The sequence below is a fragment of the Kryptolebias marmoratus genome, linkage group LG5 (genome assembly GCF_001649575.2).
Source record: "Kryptolebias marmoratus isolate JLee-2015 linkage group LG5, ASM164957v2, whole genome shotgun sequence".
Lineage (NCBI taxonomy): Eukaryota > Metazoa > Chordata > Actinopteri > Cyprinodontiformes > Rivulidae > Kryptolebias > Kryptolebias marmoratus.
This window is the reverse complement of record NC_051434.1, coordinates 20,313,215-20,339,398: the sequence shown is the minus strand read 5'-3', so window position 1 is coordinate 20,339,398 and position 26,184 is coordinate 20,313,215. Positions and strand designations below refer to the sequence as shown.

The following is a 26,184-nucleotide window of genomic DNA, read 5'->3' as shown; positions in this document are numbered from 1 at the left end:
AACGCAAAGATTAACCACTTTAACTGTGAAATTCTGTAGATACGTCGAGAATAACATTTCCCACTGCGTCACACGCGCCATTACGCCCTTTGCTAGAAAGGGAAGGACGACTTTCCGCCATTTTGTTAGTGCGAAACTGCACGAAAACACGGGCTGTGACGTCAAAATCGTCACGCGGTATAAAACGGTAAGTCCCTCCCTGCCTAGCTCATTCCTGGATTTAGTCAAAGGTAAGTCAAGTCAGAGAAATGTAGTCTTCGTGACTGTAACAGCCGTCTTTTAATGACGAATTAATAATAGATAAACTAAAAGAAAACGCCTGTAGTTCCAGACGTGGATAAATAACTAATAACTGAAAAGTAAATTTATGTTTCTGTGTGTTTTTCTGCAGGTTTCAATTTGCTTCGCCGAAGACTGAATCGTTGAGGACTTTGAACAGCTTTTCTCAATTCAATTTTTTTCTCAAGTAATGGACATTTGATTACTATTTTTGCCTCCAGTTCCCGAAGGAAAGGCTCTAGCATAGCATTTAGCTGTCACAGCCCCACCCATGAGAAGTCTCTCATTTGCAAATTAAAACGACATAAAAATGATGAAATGTGAGCTATAAGTTCCTGAAAAAGTACACCATAATATACCCGAGACGCTGAGGATCTATAGTAACAATAGTAAGTTGATTTTTGAAGTTAAATCGAATCGACATTCATCAAAATGAGATTCTTGTTGTAGATAATAGGCTAGCTAGCGGTAGCTGGCTAGCAGGCACCGAATAATAGCTTGTTCTTCTAGTATGAGCTCACACCGCGAAGTGGACGGACTCGCTCCGTGCCTTTGCGTGTGAGACGGAATGAACAAACTGTTCAAATAAAAAAAAAACTATAAATGAACTGGATTTCGCATAATTACCATAAGCAATCTACTCATAAAGATTGCCTTAAGCATAAAACCAGGAAGGCAGCACATGACCATGAAGTCGGACTTTTTGCCTGTATTTGTATAGGGCTGCAGTCTACACATAAAGACTGCGCTGGTGGGGAGTTTGAGGGCACATGACTATGAAAACACTTGTGTTGAAAATGATGAAAAACAGAGCGGCGCGGGGGGCTTTCAGCGCAGTGTCCTCCGGAGAGTTTTCAGACCTTAGTGGATTTGGTCCTGGCTCGCTCCCCCCGTCCTTGGACTAGGGGGCTACTTTCCTGTCTTCTTGGAGCAGCTCTTTTGGGACGCCGCGGTCCGGCTTCGGGGGCTCCGCGACGCCCGCGTGGTGCCGGGGCCCGTCCGCGAGCTCTTTCTCCCCGACAGCCATTGTTTATGAGGGGGTAGATCCGTCCTGGAAGTGGTTAACGGAGGGAGGGCTGTGATTAGCTCCCTCCCTCTCTCTCTCTCTTTTCTTTTTTTTTTAGCAGCTCAGAGCTGAAGCAGGCCTGTTCTCTGTCAATTTAGACATAAAGAGCTCTTTATAGGCTGAGGGGGACTGTATCCAGTGCGTTTTACAATGCTTTTTAAAATTATTCTTGCTTTTCTTTTGATAAACCTGCTTTGCTGCCTTACTCAGGACTGTTGTAACAAGCCTAGTTAGTTTTTTTTCCTTGCATACAAGTGTAGTTTGACAAACTGTACAAAGAGGTGCCAGAGGGCATCCCATGAATGCAGGGGCGATGCTTTAAAATAATAATATGAATAATGTGTGTATGTGTAATATAACTGTGATATTTTCAGGGTGTGAGTTATTTGCGGTGTTGAGAGGAGGTGCGAGACAAAATAAAACTTCCACTTACATCAGTTGTGCTGGTAAGAGCTATAACCTTAATCTGATGTTTCGGGGGAGCTGGAAAGGGGCACAGAAACAGTTTTAATCCTGCAAGAAAACATCAACTCAAGTGTTTGCAATTTGGCTTTGCTGTTCTATTTTTTTGCGTGGACCTCGCTGACCTGGGTCAAAGATGGAGCTGGTAAAAATAATAAACATCCGGCGTGTCCATTCTAACCATTTGTTTTCTGTGTGTGTCACATGTAACGCTCCATCACAAACTGTACATTTGAGTTCTGTAGGACGGTGTAAACTCAGTATCCCGATTTTGTTGTTTGTTTTTATGCTGCATGGTTAATAGGCTTTGCTCTGTGTGGACAAACCTCTTGAGTACGCCGTCCATAGAGCAGGTGGGCTGATTCTATAAAAGAAGTTCATGTCTTTTTTTAAAATATAATTTAGTTTTACCAATATCGGTGGAATCCAAACGGCCCCATCTCATGACAGGATTAGGTTACAGTGAGATTGATTGTTGAGTTAATCAAACATGTCTGAGTTCCACTGGTTTGAGGTCTGTTCAATTAAAATGTAAACTGCTACTAATGTTTCTCTAAATTCCTCCCTTTTTGTTAATTATGTTGTTGAAAAATTACCAATTTATTTAGATGTTTACAGCACCAGGGGAGGTTAAACACACCTACCTATTAAAATAATTTGTAACGTTTTGGCTCTTAATGTTAACATTAAGAGATATTGAATACATAATATATATTTTATTATTGGGGCAAATAAAGAAAATTTAAACTTTTTTTTGCTGTTTAATGTAACCTTGATTTTTTTTATAGTATGGAATATACTCTTGTAAATAAAATTAATGTGTCTCTGTTGTTTGACAGTAAACAGTAAATTAGTTTTGTCATGCAAGCACAATCAGGGAGGACTCAGTACATCGACTTTCCTGTTGAACTAGTTTCAGCTTGAATATGAAACATTGAATCTTTTTAACAGGCTGTTGAATGGTTGGAACTAAATATTTCTCTGCTTTTCAGTCAATCTTGGTTTGTGTCCCCCTCCGTAACTTATGTTTTGTTGTAATTTAGGGTGTTGCTCCAAAGTGAACTTCTCTGGGAGCTGGTTTGAGGAGCCTTTTTGTTGAATAAATGAATGTGCTGCAGCAGCTCAGTGATTTGTGGCGTTGAAGCCTTGGATTCGGGGGGTCTGGCTGTTGCTTTGTGACGGGAGATGCTTGAAAGTGGAGGGTAGCCAATGTCGGTCCGGGTGGAAACTTTTTGCATAGTGAAGGAAATGAACATATACTTCATAAAGGATTGCCTAAGAGCATATTTGTTCATGTGGGATTCTCCTGCGCAGACCTGAAGATGAAGCTCCAGCCTTCTGTTCTGTTGGGATCTCACAGTGTGACTACTTCTTTGTCTTGCAGACATGGCGGGGGGACCAGTCGACCCCAGGGAGATTTTGAAAGGTGTCGAGGCCCTTCTGGGGAAGGATGGAGAGCTCCGCAGCCTGGAAGGAGTCCCAAAGGTGTTTGGGTGAGCGACTAAAATCAAACGTGTCCTTTCTGTTGATGTTTGGGTCAGGACTCTTTAAGGGTGGGCGATAATCACACCACAATGCCTTTTCCTTTTTTAATGTAGGCTGATGAAAGCTTCCTGTAAGATGGTCAGTAGGTGTATGTACCTCAACATCCTGCTGCAGACCAAATCCCATGATGTCCTTAACAGGTAGGTCATAGACATATTCACAGCTACATGTTAGAGCAATTTAATTACTTCTAACTTATAATGCCTGAAATAAATCTACAATTTGAATCTACTTTAATTTGAATTTTCAGAAATCACCTTCCTAAAATAAACACACAGGACTTGTTTTTTCCCCATATTAAAATGAGTAATATTCATAAACTCAATTCTGTTTAATCCAGTCTGTCTGTGCTTACTTATGTAATTTCTGTTTTTAAAATATGAAGCCCGAATGTAATATGCTGTTCAGTAGATGGATCTTCTGACTGCAGCTGTATGTTTTAAAACCAGCTGCTCTTCTTTCTCTCCAGGTTTATCAGAGTCGGGGGCTATAAGCTTCTCAATTCCTGGCTCACCTACTCTAAAACTACCAACAACACCCCTCTGCTTCAGCTCATCCTGCTCACGCTACAGAAGCTGCCTCTCAAAGTAGACCACCTCAAACAGGTGCTGAGCTCATCTAAAACACGCCTACAGTGTGCAGCACAGTTCGGCAGTCTAACCGGGTATCTTTTTTTTTTTCCCCAGAATAACACTGCCAAGTTGGTGAAGCAGCTGAGCAAAAGTGCAGAGACAGAAGGTCAGTTTCCCTCTCCCTCTAAAGGTCCAAACTTTCCTGTTTCCGCCTTATTCCTGGTGGCTCTACTGTAGGATGGATTATAGGTGCAAAGTAGCCAAGCTGCTTTGATTTTTAACCTTCAACACATTTAACTCCAGTAGTTTAGGAACTACCAGTACCTGCTGCCATAAGCAAATATCTGTATTTCTCAGAGTATGTGTCAGGTATCAGTCTCAGCTACTACCACACTAAGCTTTAGGTACAAATCTATAAATTAACAGAGTGAGTCCCCGTGTTTCGGTCAGTAATTTCTACAATAAAGCATTTATTTTTACCAAACAAAAGTGTGTTTCCAATTCTTCCAGTTTAAGTTGCAACCATAACTCAGGCATTATGTGTCGTAGAAATAAGGTGGATAAATATCTGCATTCTAATCATAATGTGAACTTTGTTTTCAGATCTGAGGAAATTGGCGGCTGTGCTCGTCGATGGCTGGATGGCTACGATTCGCTCCCAGAGTGTGTCGAGCAACAGCAGCTCTCCTGCCGGTACAGACCCACGGCTCCCTTATTGATCTCTAAACTGGGAGGCTCCCCCAACCAACACAGGTTGTCTCACGCTTTCTGCTCGTTTTCTAGATAAAAAGAAGAAGAAAGAGGAGAGCAAAGTGCCATTGAGAGACCTGAAAGAGAAGAGTGGCGATGAAGAGAAAAAGAAGGAGAAACCGAAAGCTCACGCCCCCAGCCATACGAAGATTCGCTCCATAGGTACAGCTCACCTGACAAGCGCTGGTGCAGTGACTTGTGGACGTTTTCACAAACTGATGCTAATAGTCTGTGTTTGTTTTGTTCTTTAGGACTAGAGATGGAGACTCCCAACCCGACCCCTGCTAAGAAGACACCCTCTGCCCCACAGATAGGCAACAAGTACAACATAAAGCCCCCGCTTCTCAAGAGGCCGAGGTACAGCACTGCTCTGTCTGCCAAAAACACTACATTATTCAATTCACATTGTTGCAACAGAAAAGGTTTTGATTTAATACGTTTTCAAGTATTATCAAGTAGTATATCTACTAGAGAAATTGCCTTTTCTGTAAATGTTCAGTGAGTGCTAAATGAACTCAACTCAGCTGAAATTAGCTGAAAAAGCTGAAACTTAGTTGTTAAAGCTAAGAGGAGCGAAACTAGGAGCTAAAAGAGGAAAGGCTATGAAAAGTACCTAATACTTTTAGCTAGTATAGTGCTACTTTTAGCTTTTAACTAGCTAAACATAGCAAACGGTTAGCTTAAAGTAGGTGCCTGATGGCTGCTGGGAGGAACTGTCCTGTCCTCCTGTCTCCCACCACCTTACTTAAGACAGAGCTTGTCTTTCTGATCAGTTCATCCGGTCCTGTTTCCTCCTCCTCTGATCTTCTCTGAACATGCTCTTGACTCATTGCTGCCCCCCGGTGGCTGACTCGGGTACTAACACTTTTCATTTTTCTTTGAACAGCTCTGGTCCCTCAGATGCGCCACCTCTGGAGAAAAAATACAAACCTTTAAACACCCCCTCGAACTCAACCAAAGAGATCAAAGTTAAGCTTATTCCAGCGCCACGTAAGTTCAGACGCACCCTGTAAAAGCCATACAGGTTTTCTTAGCCCGTGTTTGACAGAGATGACAGTGTTTCTGTCTTGTGTTGTCACCGCAGCGATGGAGGGCACAGGGTTTTTGGATGCCCTGAACTCTGCCCCCGTGCCTGGGATCAAAATCAAAAAGAAAAAGCCACCTACTGCTACCAGTCCCGCCAGCACCAAAGCTGTCTCACCTACGTCAAACAAGGTATGAACTTATGAACAAGATATCATTTTCTTCCCACAAAATATGCTGCGTGATTAGTAGTATAATTTGCTTTAATCCTTTACATTTTGAAAGTATACTTTATTTGGCCATTTCCTGCCTGTTCATGTACAGTTCAGTTCTGAAAAAAAAACCCTGCTAATGTTGGCGTACCTAACGCTGACTTAGAAATCTTTTGAGCATAAAAAGTCACATTAGTCACTTTAGCTCAATATCTGTCAAATTGACTGAGTTATAGCCATTTTTGTGTTTGCTAAAGTCATTCAGCTGTGGCAGCCATCTTGTTTCAAGCTGATTCCAAAAGTTAATCAGTTGTAGATGTACATCCAATGTTGACTACTGTAAATTGCTGAGCTGTTTTTTTTCCTGGTCAATTATGGTTTTTGTTTGTTTGTTTGTTTGTTTTTCTTTGAATCGCCTTGTTGCTGAAAAGTGCTATATAAATAAATTTCACTTGACTTCACTTCTCGCTCTCTTGCTCAGACAAACCCATTCGACAACAAACCAGCTGGGTATTCTTCATCTTCTGCTAAGCCATCATCTCCAGAAACGGCTTCATCCATCACTTCTGCTGATGAGAAACAGGAACCGGAGCAGCCCGGGACTCCAGTTCCTCCCGAGGACCCAGAGACCTCGAACAACGGTACGGCTCAAAAAACGTGTAGAACCAAAAGTTTCACGCTGAATTTTCTGAACCTCCTTAATGTTATACAAGATTTTAGTTGAACAAACGCAGACCCAGAGAAACTTCAACAAAAGAGTTTTTTTTTTTAAACTGTTTTGAAACTTTTATTCAGTCATTGGGGGGAAAAATGTAAATTAGCTGTGGTGTCCATCTTAATTTGGGGATACTCTAAATGTCAGTGACTGGTAGATGTGCAGGCAGTGAATATTTTGGTGTTTCATTAAAATCTGCCCAGTGACCAGTTTTTGCCCAATTAGCAAAACAGAAATCACAAAAAGCTGTGTTCTGGTGTTTGTTATTGTTCCAACTTGGACACGTTGCATCAGATTTGAGTAAACTGCCGGAGAAGACGAGCTCTAAACGGCGCCTGTTTTTTCTCGCTGTAGGTGAGAAGCCCAACGCCCTGGCAGAACCACGTGGAGAAGAAGAAAACCTGACAAAGAAGGGCAAGAAGAAGAAAACTGTTCACTGGGCTGAGGAGGAACAGCTCAAACACTACTTCTACTTTGACCTGGATGAAACAGAGAGAGGTAAGAAGCGGACAGGAAGTCCCGCGGTGTCTGAGCGGAATAGAACCGTACTCACAAACGTTGCACATTTCTGATGTTTCCCTCAGTCAACGTCAACAAGATTAAGGACTTTGGTGAGGCGGCCAAACGAGAACTCATGATGGACAGGCAGACGTTTGAGATGGCCCGACGGCTCTCGCACGACGCCATGGAGGAAAGGGTGCCCTGGACCCAGCCGAGACCCCTGACTCTGACGGGCAGCCTGGTGATCCCGGGGGCCAACAGCTCCGAGAAGCTCACCCAAAGAGACCGCGAGATGGGCATCCTGCAGGAGATCTTCCTCAGCAAGGAAAGGTGTGATGCTGCTCACAATCAGTTCTTTAAAACTCAATGCAGGAGTCAGAAACTCCACAGCTGGGTAACATAGCCTCAATAATATAACACAGGATCTAAAGATAATTCACAAAAATAATAACAAAAAAAACCATTCTGTGACTGCTGTTTGCAGTTGCAGATAGCAGCATTTATCGGTGTAAACACATAGGATCTTACATGTTTTTGCTCGTGTCTTTTTGTTAAATATGACACGAACCACTAGATGGACTTAAATGAAACTCAAATTAATTATTGGAGAAATTGGGAAACAAAAACTTGTTATAATTAAGTTAATTTTACATATATTTCAAGATCCGTTACAGCATGAAATATAAACCTACTACCACACCAGTGTTTAGTTTACTATCTGTAAAATTGGCAGAGTTATGGCTATGTTTGTGTTTGCTAATGTTCATTAGCTGTGGCGTCCGTTTGAAATTGGACATTATTGCCCAAATGATGGAAAGCAGCAAAACAAAGGAAGTAATAAAAAATAATATATACACGACAACAATGTGTAATTTTTAAAAGCAGCTTGGTTTTCCTGTTAGTTCACCAAGCATGTAAAACAGCAGCACATTGTTGAATTGATTTATTTAAATCCATGACGGCACAAAAACACCTTGTGTGAAATGTAGTTTTTGTTGTTGTTTTTTTTTGTTGTTTTAAACTAAAAGCTCATTTGTACTAATGAGTTCCCAAATTTTCTCTTCACCAGTGTTCCTGACAGCCCACATGAACCCGATCCAGAGCCTTATGAGCCCATGCCTCCCCGGCTCATCCCTTTGGACGAGGTTAGCACACAATAAAAAACAACATGACTCCCTCGTGTCACTTTATCCTGATGAACTAAACGCTCCCGATGCGTGTACTGTCGCCTAACTGTCAGTTCTGGTCTTCGCCACAGGACTCCTCCATGCTGGATGAAAGTTACGCTGAGCCCATGGACACTTCGTCACAACCGAACTCTGCCATGAACCCGGGCGGTGACTCCAAGCTCCCGCCCGTCCTGGCCAACCTCATGGTTAACCTGAGTAACAGCTCCCGCAGCCCGCAGGCAACCAGCGCTGCCAGCAACCCCGCGGCTCCGGCTGTTAACGTGCAGGAGCTGCTCTCATCGATCATGGTGAGTGTTTCATACAGATGTTCGTCACAAGAAGCTGGTTTACGGCTTTTTAATTAATGTAATTAATCAGCATTATTTAAGTCAAGCCTAGAATTGAATGAGGATGGGCTTTCTTTTCATCATCTCTCTTCCTGTGGGTCACATTTGTTGATGTAAAGCTAATGAGAGTTTTCTGTCATCAGGGGGCGTCTGGTAACCAGTCTGCTGAGGACCTGATCAAACAGCCAGACTTCTCAGACAAGATCAAACAGCTGCTGGGTTCCCTGCAGCAGACCCAGAATCAGAGCGGACCTCCAGCAGGTAATCCTCGTCTCTTAGTGTGACATCGTCCTCTGCTCCGTTTGTCTTATTCATTTGTTCGTTGGTGTGTTTCTGCCCCTGCAGTCAGTCAGGGTCTCCTGGGACACGGTCCAGGCATGAACAATATGAACAACATGCCCATGCAAATGCCAATGAACGGAGGATACCCACCCAACAGTTCGCCCGGGGGTCCCCGTTTTAACCACCCGCCGCCGCCGCCTCACAACCACGGGCCGCCCTTCAACGCCGGCGGGGGACCCCGCATGATGGGACCGCCACCGGGTCAGGGCAGAGGAGACAACGGAAACTACTGGGGCGATGACTTCATGAGAGGGGGGGCCCACAGAGGAGGACATTTCCACAGAGGGGGCCGGGGCCGGGGAGGAGAGCCGGGCTTCAGGGGCAGAGGTCGAGGAGGCCCCAGAGGAGGACACAACAACATGAACGGTACGTGGCACAAGCTCAGCACAGAGGTACTGACAGGAACTCATGAGACCGGATCAGCTGCAGGGTTCCTGCACTGGCCTAAAAACTGTGGAAACGTCGGGAGTTTAATTTTAGCGTTTTCTAGGTCTAGATTAGTGTGGATGAAAGAAAAGAGGGTCCGGAAAAACATTAGTGGATCCAGACTTTACCTTTTGCATTTTCTAAAAAATAAAAGCCTGAATTTGTGTGTTGTTTTCATTTTTTGTTGTTGTTTTGTGTCGACCATATATATGAAAAAAATGTCATCATGATGGTCATCTTTGGTCCATATCTGTCTGGGGAAACTGAAATAAAGAACAGAGCTCCTTCTTTATGAGGCACCATATATATAACGTCTGTAATGTCATCATATTTAGCAGACAAACATACACTCTTGTATGAGGACCTAAATAAAAACATAATATTAATTCAGTCAGGTTTGCATTTTGGCGGTTATAGGATTTTAATCAAAAATGGCAAAACTAGAGGGAATATAAATGTGATATTTTCTCATAAATAAAATAAAACTAAGTTTAAGGAGAAATAATCCTACTTTAGCACCTTGTTCATCCTTAAAGGGATAGTCTGGTGGGTTTTTTTTTTTTTAATTTTTTAAGCAATGTTCTAACTAATAGTTAATGCCTTATCAGCCCTGACATCAGTCATAGAGCACAGAGAGAGGGAAAAAAAGGGCAAAAGTCTTCATCCAGACCGGGCTAATAGCTAGCCAAACAAAGGCCTGCTTTTATTGCCTTTCAAGCTTAGAAAACGTTCCCTGTGTGAAAGAACGCTACATTAGCTTATATTCAACATCATATTTGCATGACATTTAGTTCAGTTTGTTGCTGTACACCAACGTATGTGAACATTTACTTAAGTCCTGAAATGAACAAACTATCCCTGTGAAGGAAGTATCGTAGAGACATTTTTTGTTATTTATTAATGGGGAATAAAAACTTCCTGTATTCAGTTACAGACATTTTGACATAAAATGGATCAAAAATGAACAGAAAATAATGAAAGTTTAAAATGGAAACTGTAGGAATCGGTCCCGTTTCTGCTCACTCAAGCTAGAGGCTGAGAAAGCAACAATCGGTAACTGATGTCTTTGTTTCTTCCTGGCAGACATGTCCAAGAGGCCAGTGTGTCGCCACTTCATGATGAAGGGAAGCTGCAGGTACGAGAGCAACTGTGCCTTCTACCACCCCGGTGTGAACGGACCCCCGCTCCCACCCAACTACCCACCTAATCAGCACGGACACTAGCTGGCTCGTCCCCCACTTCCTGCTGGAGTCCTGGTTCCTTTTCGAACCGAAACTGACTGACACGAATCAGCGCGGCCCACCTCGGCCGACAGAGCGACGAGCTGAGAGACCGCGGGGGCAGGGGGCGGGAAGGCGAGCGCCGGCGAGGCTTTCCTGTTTTTAACTGTGAGACTGAAACAAGCCACTGCGCCTGACCACTATGTCGTCTGCTAGGAACACGGCCGACCAAAATGGAGGAGCTTCTCTCTGAAAACACAAGCTTTTCCCCTCTTAACGTGACCCCCCCCCATCCCACCCTCTGGACTTTGTGCCAAATGTGCTGCTGCTTTGGGATTCCCTGTAACTTTTACTACTTCCCCAGTATGGTTTGTACAGAAAGATTCCATGATGGAGACCGTCTCTACGCGTTGACTGATGTCGGACTAAGTTTAGGAAGCACCTTAGACAGACGAGGCCCCCAGAATGTAGTCCTTCCTCGGACTTTTAAAAGAACTTCCCGTTTTTTCCCCGGTCTCTCAGAAACACAGCGATGAACTTCGCGGACCCCACCTGGAAGCTCTTGCTTTTTTTAGCTTTTTTTTTTTTTTTTTTTCCGTGCAGTCGGTGTTGAATGTGATGACATGATGCTGAAGCTGATCAGCATATGATGTGACAATCTCTGTGATCGGCCCTGATTCCCTTAGCTACTGCCTGGAAGTCGTGTGTTCTCATGTGGACCCACTGAGGGTTTGTGTAGACAGTGTTAGATATGACAAATACCTCTGTGCATCACCCGGAGCAAGTGTTTTCTGTGAAAACAATTTTTTTTTTTTTTGTCTCTTATGGGACTAAGAATGTAATGTTTTCTTGTTGATCCTTCCACCTTCTGTTTTTTTTATTATTGTAATTTTCTTTTGATACAGTCTTGAACTTGGAAAAATGTTTTCAGTTTTGTTAATATAAAATATTTGTATGAACATAGGACAAAGATTCATACATATTCATTTTCAGTTCAGTTTTTTTTTTTTTTTTTGTACAAGTGTATTGAATAAATGCCCAACTATACACGCAGCAGTGTTTTCTGTACATTTAGACACTAGATAGTTCGGGCAAGAAATATTTTGGACCCTGAGAGGTTTTTTTTTTCTTTAACATTACCAAATTATTTATTAACTGCAAAGGATATTATTATCCGTTTTCTTTGAGGGAGCGGCGGAGATACAAAAATAAAGTGTTCACACCCTGAAACTATTAATTTGAAGCATCCTTTTATTTAATTAGACAGCTGCAAATTTCAATCCAATTTGAAGGTGTCTGTTTGGAGCAGGACCCTCTCTGTCCATGCTGATGGAAATCTAGACACCGGTGTTCCAGCAGTCTCCAGTTCGAGTCTTGGGGTTTCCTGATTGTTTCTGAACAGCCAAACCAATTTCTTTTCATCTGAAGGGGACAAATCCTTTTTATGCTGGCAAAGACAGACTAATAGCTGCAGTCAATCATGATCACAAACAAGAAGTTAAAATACACCCATGAACCTTCATCACCACTTATTAACAGAGTTGGGTGATCGTATGGATGTATTTGAGCCTATTTATGGCTTAATTGTGATCCTGTGCAGATGAGAGAAAAAAAAACCAATGAGTTTAAGTTTGTTTTTTAAAGTTTGTTGAAGTTCAAATAAATCATTAAAAACTGAAAATTAAAAGGACGTTCACACCCGGGGTGAGTGGATAGAAAACGTATCACAGCAGATGTAACCGCAGGAGATGAATCATCTACATATTTTCTGTTTTTTATGTGAAATTTGGTTAAATTGATAAGAGTTTTTGAAGATACATTGGAATGTCACTGTACCAAATTTGCAAGAGATTGCTAATGAGGATTAGGGTTAGACATGGTTAATTGTGTGTGTGTTCCCTCCACACAAGCCCAGCATCAGATCCGTGTGATCAGGGTGGGGCCCGAGCACAGCTGGTGAACGTAAAACATTAATGGGAGAGGTCCTAACCCTGCCCATGAGGACAAATATTGACCGTAGCGCTGGTACAACATGCAACGACGGAGTGGAACGGACGAAGACGGGACAGGACGGGACACCTCAGCACTAAACGTCCTCCACATCCTGGTGCACAGGAGCTCTGGGAGCCTTTATTGATTCAGTTCACTGGATGAAGAGCTTCAACGGAAGGCTGCTGTTGGATTTAGGGGGGGTGTTTCAATGCGGGCGTTTGAAGATTTTAAAATGAATTTTAACGAGGGGGGACTCATTTTTCTGAGCTCACTGAGTTCACAGGCTTTCCTCTGCAAGCTTTTTTTTTCATTTGTTCTCCCAAGCTTAGGAATTTTATATATATATATAAATTAGCTTTGATGATCACTGATTCTTTGAATTTGGCTATGTTGAATGGTATTGAATTAAAAAATGCCAAATCGGACGTAATTAGCTGTATATATGAATGTATATAATTTGATTTGGACTGTGCTTGATTGAAGTTAAAGTATCTACTGCTGTTTCATCTAAATGAAACAATAAATAAAGGCGTAGCTGTCCAAACAAGACACAGCAGACTGATAACAGACAGAGTTGACTCCAAACACTTAACGACAAAACTTTAAACAAAGATTTTGTGTAATCTGTTAGTGCTCAGAATATTTGATCAGGAAGACTCTCAGCTGCAGATGCATAAACCTAAGCTCAAAATCTGTAAAGTTGACTGAGTTATTGACGTTTTTGTGTTTCCTCAGGTCTATTAGCGATAGCAGTTCTCTTGAGTTGAATTCACTCAAAATGCTAATGAGTTGTAGATGTACATCCATTGATTACTTTCTGAGAGTTTCACTAAAATCCATCCATTGGTTCATGGGATATTTTGCTAATAGACAAACAGAATTGAAACCAACCCTTAATGCCAAAGTTTTGAGCAAAAATATTACACAAATGTGTAACGCTCTGAGTACCTGCTGAGGATGACTCTCAGCTACTACCACGCCAAATTTTAGCTCAGGATATGTAAAGTTAACAGAGTTATAGACATTTTAGTGTTCGCTGAGGTTGACTAGCTGTGGCAGCCATCTTGAACTGGGTTGACTCCAAAAGTTAATCAGTTGTAGATGTTCATTCAGTGATTATTTTCTGAAATGTTTGTTAAAGTACGTTGATTAATTCATGGGATATTTCGCCAACAGACAGACGAACGAACCCACAAACTCGCAGTTTTAGGCAGTTACATGATTGCCTGCCTTTACTGAAGGCAGGTCTTAATCATCATGTCTTCACTGTACTTTACTAGAGCCTTACGTTATTAAAATAATAATGTTTTAAATAATATTTTGAGAACGATCATACAGTGGACTCATTATGAGTGAGCAAACGGGACCTCTGACCTCTTCATGACCTCTGACCTAACATCTAACCTAACATCATCCTTCTTGTCTGCTCTCTCTGGAACGTCATTCTGCCCTGATATTTCTCGGTGTGTTTGGACACGTGTGTACTCCTAATCAGTCGCGATATAATGTTTGCACGTTCTTCTAGACTCAGATAAAAACATGATTTGTGCCAAAATAAAAGCTGTTTACGTGTTGATGGAACCTTTTGCAATATTAGAAACGATTATTGATCATTTGTGTGAAAAATATGAGAGAATTATTCAAGTGTTTGAACAAATTTGACCTCTTTTGTCTTCTTTTGTCTTACACACGAACTGTACTCAATTGTGAGTGAAAGAATCTTTGGACAGCGTGAGATAAAAGCTTTCTGCACAAACCCCAAGGTTCTGAGTGCTCCGGTCATGTTAGCAAAACTTGTTCGAAAACAAACCAAAGACAAAGCCTTGGACGGGCGACTGCAATTCAGCTTGTTTTTTTTTTGTTTTTTTTTTTGTTCTTTTAGTGGGATGATCTTCTCCTCGTTCGTCTTCGTCTTGGATTTTGTAACCGGAGCAAAAACATTTTGCTTAGACTTGTTTTTGTATGTCCAGCAGACGAGAAGGAAATAATGAGAATAATAACTTTTGTACCTTTAAGAGCGCTGCTCCAGTCGACTCCTGCTTTATCAGTCGAAGAGCGTCAGTCTGCGCTCTCCCCGGTGACTGTCTGGACAGGCCGTGGATCTCAACCGAGGCCTCAGTTGACTCTGGGGTTGAAGCCACCCCGTCCACGGGCTGATCAGGGCCCGCTCCAGCTGCACAGCATCATTTCCAGGAAGGGCAAACCCCGACCCAGCTGTACCACAGTAAGGCACTCGAACATCTGAACCGGGTGACTGGGAAAGAGCAATATCAGGTCTGGTTATCATATCCTAAACTGAGGCAAGTTTGATAAACAATCATTTTCAATCTGATATTTCCTTAAATGAACCTGACAACCAGGCAGAATTATTAACATCTTTGAGAACAAATTCTAAAGTGAACCAATTCAATCAAATTAGCTAAAGTCACTAAATTCTTTTGCAAGGAAAATCCAAACATCGGTGATAATCAGTCTTACTTCACATCATTAAAGGGTTAATTGTTACTTTGTTATTATCTCGCTAAATTGTTCTCAAAGAATCACTTGAAATCCTAAGTGTTAGTCTTATTTTTCTTGTGCCGTCTTGTTTATTGTTGATTTTATCTGATTTAGTTTATTTTTGTGATAAAATCGCAAAAGACAAAATTGCCTTATTAAGTTTAAATATGATAAGAATTCCCTGTGATGAACCGATTCAGCTGTTGAACTCTGATAATGATAATGGAGTATAGATTAAGTAATCTAACGGCTGAATTCCCCTAAGGTTTAATCAATCTGTTATTGGTCGATAAACTGACCTGGTGCTCCGCGCTTTAAAGAGATCTTAACATGTAGTGAAGTTGATTGAAACGTGTCACCCTTCTTTTGCCATCCTCTAAATGCCACACAAGCGTGTGAACACAGAGTGTAGATTACAGAGTTGTGCTCATGATTTGATACAGAGGATAAATCTTTCACAGCCTTTCTCAGCAGAGCAGAGATCATTTACAGTCACAGAGAAGAAGAAAGTCCACCTTCTTTCACTTATAGGCTTTTATGATTCAGGACGTAGTAAAAATGATCTGGTCTTTATCAGGTTACCAGTGCCAAGGTGGAAATACATCAGCAATGACCTTAGCGAAGCAGCTGTTGCTGTCCATCAATCTGAGAAGGGTCAAAGGTCATTTCCAAACTTTTTGTGAAGATTATTCTCAAGTGGAAAACATTTAGGACAGCTGCCAGTCTTTTCAGGAGTGGATGTTCCAGTAAATTCACCCCAAGGTCAGACTGTGTAATGCTCAGAGGAATCAGCTTCATGTCAGACTCTACAGGCCTCAGTCAGCAGGTTAAAGGTTAAAGGTCATGACAGGATAATAAGAGAAAGGGCTGCAGCAGAAAACCTCTTCTCTGTAAAAACAACATGGCAGCACGACTGACCACAGTACAGATGATTACCCAGAATGCACAGCAGCATGTTTGGAGAAAACCAAACACAGCAGATCAGCACAAACACCTCATCCCAGCTGTCAGCACGGAGGTGGAGGGCTGATGGTTTGGGCTCCTTGCAGTCACTGAGTCGACCATGAACTCTGTGGACCAAAGGACTCTGGAGTCAAACTTGAGGACATCTGTCCTACAGCTGAGGATTGGACCAAACTGAACAATGATCCCAAACACAGCAGCTGATCTACAACAGAACGGCTCAAAAAAACCAACAAAGAATCAAGGTAATGGTCCAGTCAAAGTCCAGAACCTCAACCTTCAGAGAGCTGAGCAGAAATAAATGTCTTTGAACCGCAATGAACTGAAGCAACGATGGAAAGAAGAGTGGGCCAAAATCCCTCTACAACCATGTCAGAAAACCACTACAAAGAGGTTCTACAAGCTGCAGGATCAGGGGCTGGACACAGTTTTTCACTCTCTGATTTTTTATATTGGTTTTATTTTCTTTATTAAATAATGACACGGTAGAATCTCTTGTGTGTTTTTGTTCACATTAGGTTTGATTTGAATCCTTTTAGAACCATTTTATTATGGCCTGATACATAAAAGCCATGAACTGATAGAGGGTGGACTTTCTTTTTTTGTTCTCCTAACTTTACCAGATCTCAAAAAGCTGTTGCTTGATGTTGCTCATTTTGGACGTTTTAGGGAAGTTTCACTGCAAAGTCAAAACACAAATGAAAAAAATAAAACAAAATCTATCTCACAAGTCGTGCATGATCTTCTTTTTTCTCCATTTTAATGTCAGGAACTGCAGTTGTCACTAAATGCACAAGAACTGCGAAGTCTATAGTAGAGCTACTCTGTCTTCAGAGTGACTGTGAGCACAAAGGCCTGGACGCTGCGAGCCTGCGAGAGAGGCAGATCGAATGTCCGGCCGCTCAGAGCAGCCGGAGCTAGAACAAAGCCGCTGTTGTCAGGAAGCTTCCTGCTGCAGCGAACAGGACACGGCTGTGATGCCTGCCGATAAACCTGGGCCCGGGTTCTCGTAAAGCTGCTCCACCTTTCAGTTTGTTGACACTGTGGCAAACTCTAACTGTTTGGATTGAAATAAGCATGTCACCACGGAATAAGTGTCCTCGACTTGAAAGGTTGAAATTCTGGCTTTTCCCAGCTGACGTGTCTGTCTTCACGGCGGCCCTGTTGGTCCGCTTTGTGGCGGTCGGACAGTGAGTCGTGTCTTTGTGTGATGGGTGCATCTCGTAGACGCCCGTCAGCGTTCAGGCCTCGAATGCTGACTTGTCCTTGGGTCTTTGCCAAACACCTCCCGCCAATCCAAACTGTGCAAACCCAGGTGCAGGATGCTGATTACTACAATAACATTAAACACAATTAAACTATTTATCTCCCACAGCAGAGAGGAGAAGGTGGAAGAGAAGGTTTTTGTCTTTTTGTCTGACTTTTACCAAAATATCTCATGAACCACTGAACAAATTATAGCAAAATTTACAGAAAGTAATCACTTCATGTACATCTAAAACTAATTTACTTTTGGAGTCAGTCAGATTGAAGATGGCTGCCACAGCCAACTGACCTTTAAAACACTAAAATGGCTATAACTCAGTCAATTATACAGATATTGACCTGAAATTTGTTGTGGTAGCAGCTGAGACTGATCCTAACCACATATTATGGGCACCAACAGATTGTACAAGATCTTTGTTTAAATGTTTGCCATTAACTATTTGGAGTCAACTTTGTCTGTCTGTTAACAAAATATTTCATGAATCTCTTGACGGATTTTAATGAAACTTTCAGACAATAATCATTAGATATTCATCTACAACTAATTAACTTTTGGACCTAACCCAATTCAAGATGGCCCCCACAGCCATTGGATGTTAGAAAACACACAAATGGCTATAACAGAGTGAAATTTACAGATATTGAGCTAAAATTTCATGTGGTAGTAGCTGAAAGTCAGTCACAACACATGCTCCAAATGCCAATCACTGTATGAGATTTTTTCAAAAACTTTTGCCATTAACTGTTGGAGTTAACCTTGTTTGTCTGTTAGCAAAATATCTCATAAACCACTAGACTGATTTCAACGAAACTTTCAGACAGTAATTTTTGGATGTCCATCAAAAACTGGTTAACTTTGTAGTCAACCAAATTCAAGATGGCCACCACAGCCAACTGACCTTAGAAAACACAAAAACTGCTATAACTCAGACATTCAGATCAATTTTGACGCGGTAGTAAGTGAGACTTGTTTACAACAAATACACTTAGCACGACATCTCACGATATTGCATGAGATTGTGAATAATGTTCCAAAACTGCTGCAGCACTGTCATTTCTCAAGATGAGATCACCTCAGTTTAAAACATGACAGGTGGCAGGCGATATGCATTACTTTGAGGAATGCTATGCCTTTAATTATTTAATGTACTTGTTGTTGTTATTTTTTAGTTTTTAGGAGTGAGGGATATTAATCATTCTAACATGGGTTCAAGAAAAGCAGTCTGTTCAGTATTAAATGATGTTGTAAGATTATAGATATCAAATAACTGTCAAAGTAATCTGATTGCTAAGGTTTGTTGACTCTGACAATGGAAGAAAAACACCAAAATCTTAAATATTCAACATTTCCAGTAGAGTTTAGTTGGCAAACAAAAGCGTTGTGAGTCAAAGGAGAACTCCAGTTTAGGGAGAGAGACTGGGAGGGAGGAGGGCGGACCTTTTAGTCGACAGGTGCTTAAAAATGGGACAGCAGAGGCTCCAGGTACCAGATTCTGGAGCTGCTGCCTGCCTGAGCTTATCCGACCAGTCAGATCCAGGTAAGCTACGAGGCCTGTCCTGCAGGCTGCCGTGTCTTCGTGCTGAACCCCGAGGGTAGGAAAGAAAAGTTTTATGGATTTTTCTTACAGGTAAATTTGTGTCAAACATGCAAATTGAGCGTCGATATGGGGAAAAAAAGCATGACTTTTTTATCAGGCTTAGAACACAAGAAGCTTGATGTTCAATTTTATCTCTAAAAGAAAAGACAACAACAACAAAAAAAAAAGTGAAAAAAGGAAGATAAAGTATGAAATAGTCACTTCAAGATGTGATTTAGGCGCCTTCAGGCCGACTCAATGTTATTTCTGAATGGACCAAGGCTGCATGGGGGCTTGAAGTCAGCCCGCTGCTGATGTGCCTTTGTGCAGCCAAGTGAGGTCGTAACAGAACCGTAACAACCAACCTGTGATAAGATATGCTAGCTTTGAGACTCAAGAATGTGACGTAGTGATGATATATAGCCTGTGCGACCACTCAGCCGTGGCATGAGGTTTAAAAGCCTAAACAACAATAAACAGAATCATTACCGAAGAGAAGATCGATGATGATGCACAGCAACTTTGTGTTTACGTTAACAACAAAGAGAATCACTAAACTGAATTAAATTGACTTGTTTTGAAAATTATAAAAGGGAAACATTGGTCACATTGGTAATGCTTTGCACACCATGTCAGTGCAAAAAAGTTCCGCTCCACGCCTCTTATGCTCACCTCAATACTGAAAGCTACCATCTGTGTGGGATGTGGCCGGCTCAATTAGTGATTCCTGACTGATCAGATGTGGCTGAAAGACAGATTTAATCTTCGCAGCCATTTCCCAGAACTGTTTTGTGAAAGTGTTTTTAACAGTCTGTGGGGAGTTAGGTCAACTTTTGGACAGGCTCAACATGTCGATCAGGCGACCTGATACGTTCAGAAGCCTTGGCACCATCGGCAGACACATTGTCTATCTGTGCTCAGCACACGTACGACCATTGATTGGCCAGAGAGCGACGCCAGTCATGGGAACGTCTCCTTCAGTAGAAACCCACTATTTTTAAAACCTCACAACCACAGCAGTCATTTTGTTATTTACCTTTATATATATATATATATATATATCCATGAAAATGGTAACGGTGTGACGAGACATTGGAAAAACGGCTTTATATTTGCGCAAAAACAAGGATGAGAAGTCAGCAACAGCAGAGAGTTTCATGCAAAAGTGCAAAAGGTTTAAACTTAGCTAACGTAGCGTTCTTTCACAGCGGTATGTCATGTTGTTTTATAAGCCTCAAAAACAATACAAATTAGGCCCTCAGTTGGTTAGAACAGAAGCAGACGTGTTCCACATAAACTTTTTTCTCCAGATCACAAGTTATTTATGTCGTTGTCACGAAATAACGATTACCGTTTTCTGGAGATCACGAGATGATTGGAGTGTGTTAAACCTGATTCCATTCACCGGCAGGAGAGATATGAAAGTTATCTCTACAAGACAAACACATTGCAATTTCAGCCCGTGTCAGACCTCGACAGAAGTAAAATCTGATGCGTTGATCTATGTCGGGTTCTCCACGATCTGACAGTTTCAGCTCGAGTCCGTTCTTGGCAAGGTTTTAGGAACACTGAGAAACTGATCGTGAGCATTCAAGAAAAGATAATAACCTCGCTATCTCAAGAAAACTGTAATCATTATTTCGTGATAACGACATTGATAACTCGTGATCTTGAGAAAACCATCAGAAAAAAGTTTATGCGAACATGTCCGCTCTTGGCTTACGTGGGTTAGCCGTTAGCCCAGCCTGGACAAAGACTTCTGCCCTTATCTCCATACTCCGTTCTGTCACTGATGTTACAGAAAAGATACTAACTATTGATAACTATTTGACAGAGCATCTCTTCAAAAATTAACAGACTATCCCTTTAAGTCAAAGTGGCCCTCGGGATCATTTTTTAACGATGTTTGACTTTTGAGCCATGCTCTGTTTGTCGGCCGTGGTCATCTGGACAGTAATAGTGACCACATTAACACAGAAAGAATGTGTTCAAGCAGACTGTAAAACAAATCTAGGTATAGGTTGGTTGCATTCATGTCACCTGCCCCTTTATCAAGAATGTGTGATTTAGTGAATAAGTTTAGGCTTTTAGATAAGCATTAAAAATGTTTTCTCAGTACAGAATTAAAATGAAATGGTAAAGATTTAACTTAAATTGTGTCATTTCCACATGACAAAAAAAAATGGTCAAAGTTTAATTAACCTGCTTTTGTTATTTGTGTCATGTTCCAGTCACCCCTCATAATGGTCAGGCCAGTGTATTTTGTTCTTTTGGTCCTGGTGGCCATGTCCTTTGCCAAATACATCCCAAAGACTGGCAAGAGAGTCCCACAGACTCTGTCCAGAGGTTTGTTTAAATCTAATAATACCAAATGACTGTGTGAAGGTTGGAATCACTGATGTTGACACTGTTCATGCCTGTCCAGGTTGGGGTGACCAGTTGATCTGGGCTCAGACTTACGAAGAGGCTCTGTACTGGTCTAGGTCAAGGTAAGAACCAATCAAAATGCTGTTTTTTTTGTTTGTTTTCTTACACATTGTTTTTTTAAATAGACAGTTGAGTAAGTGAAACTGTTTGTGCTTCAGAAACAAGCCTCTGATGGTCCTGTTCCACCTCGTGGATTGTCCACACAGCCAGGGTGGGTGAAGCTCCTTTTGTTTTAGTTATTCCCTCACGAGTGCAGAAAGAGAGGGCAGAAGTGCTGTTTGATTAATTGAGCAAACAGCACAATTTGACGAGTGCGCTGTTTGCAGAGTGGGCAGCTTGATTGCACATGTGTGACGTCCTGTTGCGCATCCTGTTCAGCTACAGCTTGACTTAAAAGAATTGTCAACTAATTTCTGAAGTGTTGGTGTGTCAAATACTTATCAATAGTTGGTATCTTATCAGCCATGAAATCAGTCAAGGAGCAAGGAGTCATTTCTGCTGCTTGTCTCGCTACATAAAACTTATCCAGAGCTGTAAAACCGAACTTGAAGCTTTAAATTAAAAAAAAACAACTCACTAAGTGTTTTAAAATACTACATTTAAAAACTATTACCTATAAAAGTAGATAATAAATTTGTCAACTGTCAATTTTGCATGTTAGGACAAAGAAAGAGTTCATAAAATGTAAACAATGAACTATGCCGGCTCATGTGAGTCTTGTGTATCTAATTGTGTAACATTAGTAATAAATAATAAACCTTATTTTTGCATACTAATAAACTGTTTGAGTAATTAGACCAGTTTGTTGGGTAATTAATTGTGACTTACTTACTGAATTTGTTGTGCTAAAGGCTGAAACCTTTATTTACTTAAGCTTTTGTTAAGTTTTTATCAAAGGTCAGACTTTTCTTCTAAATTGTCGTTCCCATGATGACTTACAGTAAACTTGTAAAACATCTGATTTTAATGACTCATAATGTAGCAGGTTATAATATGTGTGCAAAACTGCACTTCCTGCTTTTTCCCTCTTCAGCAACTTGCCTTAAAAGTGTTAAAAATGTTAAATTTTTCAGAGAAAATTGTGTGGCTGGAAGTTGGGATCAAAAAGCGGCTAACAGGCTGTCCACCAACGAACTACTAGCGCAAACTGACTCGCACCTTTCCCTCCTTGTATTGTTAGTGTCATTTTGTCAGATGTTTTATTCACATATTCGCACTAAATTGGACAGAAAATCTGCTAAAGCGAGCCTCTTTGTGTTATAGTGATGACTATAAATAATGTTCATTCACATGGCAGTTTTGGTTGAAGCTACAAACAGCCACTGGAGAGGGAATAAAAGCTACATGTGGCCCCAGAGCCACAGGTTGCAGACCCTTGGTGTAGAGGTTTACGATTAGCTAATGCAGCCTACTTTCACAACAGTATGTCGATTTTGAGAGAGTTGTTTCATAAACCTAAAAAGCTATGTGAAACGGGCACTGGTTTAATTAGCCATTAGCCTATTCTGAATGAAGACTTCTGCCCCTTTCTCCAAACTCTGTGCTCTCTGACTGATGTCACGGCCGATAAGGTACTAACTGTTGATAACTATTAGACAGAACATCATGTCCAAAATGACCAGACTATCCCTTTAACCCTGATGTTTCTCCTTCAGCCTTCAAGAAGGTGTTCTCTGACAACAACGAGCTCCAGAAAATTCTGGATGAGGACTTCATCGTCCTTAATCTGGTGGTAGGTCACGTGACTTTCCACATCCCACTAACCGCAAAACTGGTGTTTTAAGTTACTCACTCCATCTGGATGCCGGTTTTTATTTTTTATTTTTTTAAATAGCTCTTACCTATCAGTTCATTGACTATTCAATGTTTACCAATAAATAAAATATAAATATTCTTAGTTTGTTTCTCAGCAGTTGTTCAAATGCATCATTTGAGTTTAAAAAACAAGCAATTTTTACCACCTTTACAACTAAACTTAAATAAAAGAACATACTTGATTAAGTTTTATTTATAAAACTGCAGATTATGTAACATTGTGGAAGTGTGTTTTTTTAATTGATGCGGTTTAAGTATGCAGAAGTATTTGAATCCTTAAAGCCTTGAATGAATGCATATCACCCGTCATCTTTACAGACTTTGTGCGCTCTGTTATTGCTCAAAGTCTGTGTTGGGGATGATTCTCAGCTACTACCACACTAAATTTTATTTCAATATCTGCAACACTAGCTAAGTTATAGCATCTCTGTGTTTGCTAAAGTTAATCAGCTGCGGTGGCCATCTCATCCAATGATAACTAACTGAAAGTTTCATTAAAATCTGAGATAAACAAGATATTTTGCTAACAGAAATAAACACAAGCTGTTTCATTATCACTTGCCAACATGAAGAGCAAGCAAAAAATTAACTACCAATAAAAAAAAAAATCAGCCTTGTAGTCATTGAAAAACTCCAAATCTCATGCTCAATTATGTATTTTTTTCTCTCATTTTCAGTATGAAACAACGGACAAACATCTCTCCCCTGATGGGCAATATGTTCCACGAATTATTTTTGTCGGTAAGGGCTTCATGCATTGTGATGCTTTACACCAACAGCAGAGATTAGAGTACTTGTCTGTAACTCATAGTATCTCAAACATGCTACATTTGGTTTTAACACACTGGAGTCCTGAAGTACCTTAGCTACAAAGGGGATCCTCACACATTTAGAGTTTGCCCATTTAATCAGTTAGCTGCAAATTATTTTACATGTTAATATTAGGTTTCAGTGCTTCATTAAATTAAAAGTCTAAATCCCTTGAAGTATGCATATCGCCCACCACTTTTCATGCCAGTTATACTAACATTAACCCTTTTAAAACCACAGTGGTCACTGGTGACACCGTGGCGCATGTCTGTCTGAGTTGTTGTAAAATAGGTTGAATTAGATTTTTGCAGTCTCAGATCAATCTGCACTTTTCTAGAATTTATAAAAAAAAAAGAAAATTAAATTCCTTTTTTGTCCTTTTCTTCTTATAACACACAGTTTTAGGTATTTAATTACATAAGAATGGTAAATACTTGACAGATTTTAAAAGTTAGGCTTCTCTTGGAAAAAGGGTGTAAATTATTTAAACTTAGGGCATTTTTTGACACAATTATTGACCAAAATAGACAAGAAAGACAAGGCGTTTTAATAAAAATGTCTATTATTATGGTACTAAAAGGGTTATCAGTTGTAGATGAACAACCAATGATTACCTTCTGAGAGTTTCAATAAAATCTGTTCTCTGGTTCATGACATATTTTGCTAACACAGAGACAGACAAACTCACAATCACGTTGTACGTATGATAACATTTCTTGGTGCTGACATATTTACCATTCAAGCCTTCAGTTAGTGCTCTCACTCACTCAGTAACCATCTTCCTACAGACCCCTCAATGACGGTGAGAGCGGACATCACGGGTCCTTATTCCAACCGCATGTATGCCTATGAACCCAATGACATGAAACTCTGTAAGTCCTGTGCTTGTGGGGTTTGCCTGTGTGTATTGTGTGTATTTGTGGACCCCAAACACAGTTGCTGTGTAATGCTGCGTCAGCATTCACTCTGTTGTTTTCCTGTTTATAGTTTCTTTTTTGCAGTCAAACATACTTTGTTCTATTTTAACCATTCATATATCAAAACATTCAGCTTAATTTGAAACAGTGTCCCACTACTTGTGATTTCTGTTAGTTTTCAAAATAATTAACTTAACTTTAAGTCATATTTTTCATACTGTAGTGTTTAGATCTTTTCGTTTCTTTCACAAACATAGTTGTGTCTGAAATCTGCAACAGCAGACTTTATTTTTGTCTTCCTATGCTACTTTTAGCTTGTAGCTACAATTTTGTTAAGTTTAGATTTTAGTTATTGTTATGTTGTTTTTAGCTTTCATCCATTGTTCTGTTTCTTTTAGCTTTGAATTACCATTCTGCTTTTTTAGCACTTAGGTACAGTTTTGCAAATCCGAGCTAATGTTTTGCTGCTTTAAGCTACTGCTCTGCTACTATTGGCATTTAGCTACCATACTGCTCCTTTTAGCTGTTTTAGAAACAGTTTGGCTAATTTTAGCCACTGATCTGCTGCTTTTAGCTTTTAGTTACTGTTCTACACTTGTAGCTATTGTTCTACTGCTTTAAGCTACTGTTTTTCTATTTTTAGCTACTGTTTTGTTACTTTTAGCTATCATTTTGCTATTTTTACCTTTTACCTGTTGTTCTGCTTCTTTTAGTTTTTAGATATCATTCTTCTTCTTTTAGCTACAGTTTAGCTAAATTTATTTACTGTTCTTCTGCTTTTAGCTGTTGTTTAGCTACTTTTAGTTTGTAGCTACCTTTTAACTACGTATAGGTTTTAGCTGTTGTTCTGCTCCCTTTGGGTTTTAGCTTTGGTGGCTAACTTTTAGCTACAGTTTTGCTCATTTTAGCTCATATTCTTCAGCATTTAGCCTCAGTTCTGCATGTTTCAACTTTAACAACACCATTGTAGCTTCTTCAGCAGATCTCAGCTGTATTTTGACAGAAAATGCTGTTTCTCTCGTTAAATGCTCCTTGTTTCTTCTGCAGTGGTTGCCAACATGCAGAAGGCCAAGAAGCTGCTGAAGTCAGAACTGTGAACAGCAGGAGAAGACACTGAAACCACACATCACAGTCAAACTGAGCACTGGAAAGTTCCCTGTTTTCATCTTCACCTTATTCTTTCTGCTCTGAAGTCCCTTTTTGATGAGAACTTTGCTGTTTTTGATGATAAAGACATTATTTTAGTGTCATTTGAATAAACACTGACTTGTTCAATGTAGTAACAAAAA

At 40.6% G+C, this 26,184-nt stretch overlaps 2 protein-coding genes across 3 annotated transcripts; both read left to right on the top strand.

The window, feature by feature from the left end:
* Positions 1–242: 242 nt before the first annotated feature.
* On the top strand, positions 243–11,862 carry ppp1r10 (protein phosphatase 1, regulatory subunit 10). Of its 2 annotated transcripts, none has more exons than XM_017437451.3 (18): positions 243–1,791; positions 3,192–3,300; positions 3,406–3,492; positions 3,822–3,957; positions 4,039–4,090; positions 4,528–4,617; positions 4,708–4,836; positions 4,926–5,031; positions 5,561–5,664; positions 5,759–5,889; positions 6,391–6,550; positions 6,979–7,122; positions 7,209–7,455; positions 8,195–8,270; positions 8,384–8,602; positions 8,785–8,902; positions 8,987–9,349; positions 10,493–11,862. In XM_017437451.3, exons 1-18 carry the CDS (start codon positions 1,677–1,679, stop codon positions 10,630–10,632), a joined length of 2,526 nt encoding a protein of 841 aa, XP_017292940.1. In that variant the 5' UTR covers positions 243–1,676; the 3' UTR covers positions 10,633–11,862. The 2 variants fall into 2 exon arrangements, with proteins under 2 accessions (XP_017292940.1, XP_017292941.1); XM_017437452.3 differs by having other exon boundaries at positions 244–668.
* Positions 11,863–18,749: 6,887 nt separating this feature from the next.
* On the top strand, positions 18,750–26,184 carry agr2 (anterior gradient 2). Its single transcript, XM_017437440.3, has 8 exons — positions 18,750–18,887; positions 21,158–21,272; positions 21,352–21,415; positions 21,512–21,564; positions 23,009–23,085; positions 23,846–23,909; positions 24,767–24,850; positions 25,943–26,184. The coding sequence occupies exons 2-8, from the start codon at positions 21,170–21,172 to the stop codon at positions 25,990–25,992; spliced, it is 495 nt and encodes a 164-aa protein (XP_017292929.1). The 5' UTR covers positions 18,750–18,887; positions 21,158–21,169; the 3' UTR covers positions 25,993–26,184.